Below are 1,099 nucleotides of genomic sequence, written 5' to 3'. Positions count from 1 at the left end.
CCAAATATTACTGAATTAATCTTGATTTAAGGTATTTTTAATTAATTAAATTTTATTAAATAAATATAAAAGATATAATTGATATCTATATTTCAATGTTTTTAATTCTTTCAATAATTGATTAAATTTTTAATTCTTTATTTGTGGTAAATATTTTGAAATTTAATAGAGAAAATAATTAAAAAACGAAATATTATTTTTGAACTTAATTTAAAATTTCACTTACACATTTACTGCTGTGAAATTAAATATTTCTTTTATTTAGTGGGAATAAAATATCATATTAAGGAGTTAAAAGCATTTCAAAGAGTCTGGAAAAATGCCAAATATTACAAAATTTCATCTTAAATTAAGGTATTTTTAATTAATTAAATTTTATTAAATAATTATAAAAGATATAATTGATATATATATTTCAATGTTTTAAATTCTTTCAATAATTGATTAAATTTTTAATTCTTTATTTGTGGTAAATATTTTGAAATTTAATAGAGAAAATAATTAAAAAACGAAATATTATTTTATGAACTTAATTTAAAATTTCACTTACACATTTACTGCTATGAAATTAAATATTTCTTTTATTTAGTTTGAATTAAATATCAGATTAAGGAGCTCAAAGCATTTCAAAGAGTCTGGAAAAATGCCAAAATATTACTGAATTACATCTTGATTTAAGGTATTTTTAATTAATTAAATTTTATTAAATAAATATAAAAGATATAATTGATATCTATATTTCAATGTTTTTAATTCTTTCAATAATTGATTAAATTTTTAATTCTTTATTTGTGGTAAATATTTTGAAATTTAATAGAGAAAATAATTAAAAAACGAAATATTATTTTATGAACTTAATTTAAAATTTCACTTACACATTTACTGCTATGAAATTAAATATTTCTTTTATTTAGTGAGAATAAAATATCAGATTAAGGAGCTCAAAGCATTTCAAATAGTCTGGAAAAATGCCAAAATATTACAAAATTACATCTTAAATTAAGGTATTTTTAATTAATTAAATTTTATTAAATAAATATAAAAGATATAATTGATATCTACATTTCAATGTTATTAATTCTTTCAATAATTTATTAAA

The 1,099-nt window shown here is 16.0% G+C and overlaps 1 protein-coding gene across 1 annotated transcript; it reads left to right on the top strand. All coding sequences in view use genetic code 6, as the record gives it.

The window, feature by feature from the left end:
* Positions 1–265: 265 nt before the first annotated feature.
* TTHERM_002653523 (kinase domain protein) lies at positions 266–1,004 on the top strand (the record flags this gene model as incomplete). The annotated part of the gene is made up of 3 exons (XM_012795160.1): positions 266–354; positions 590–679; positions 915–1,004. Coding segments are annotated over 3 exons (269 nt in total), but the record flags the coding sequence as incomplete, so codon positions are not given.
* Positions 1,005–1,099: the final 95 nt, after the last annotated feature.

Source organism: Tetrahymena thermophila (genome assembly GCF_000189635.1).
Source record: "Tetrahymena thermophila SB210 genomic scaffold scf_8255429, whole genome shotgun sequence".
Lineage (NCBI taxonomy): Eukaryota > Ciliophora > Oligohymenophorea > Hymenostomatida > Tetrahymenidae > Tetrahymena > Tetrahymena thermophila.
The sequence above is the reverse complement of the archived record's forward strand: the minus strand, read 5'-3'. Positions and strand labels throughout refer to the sequence as shown.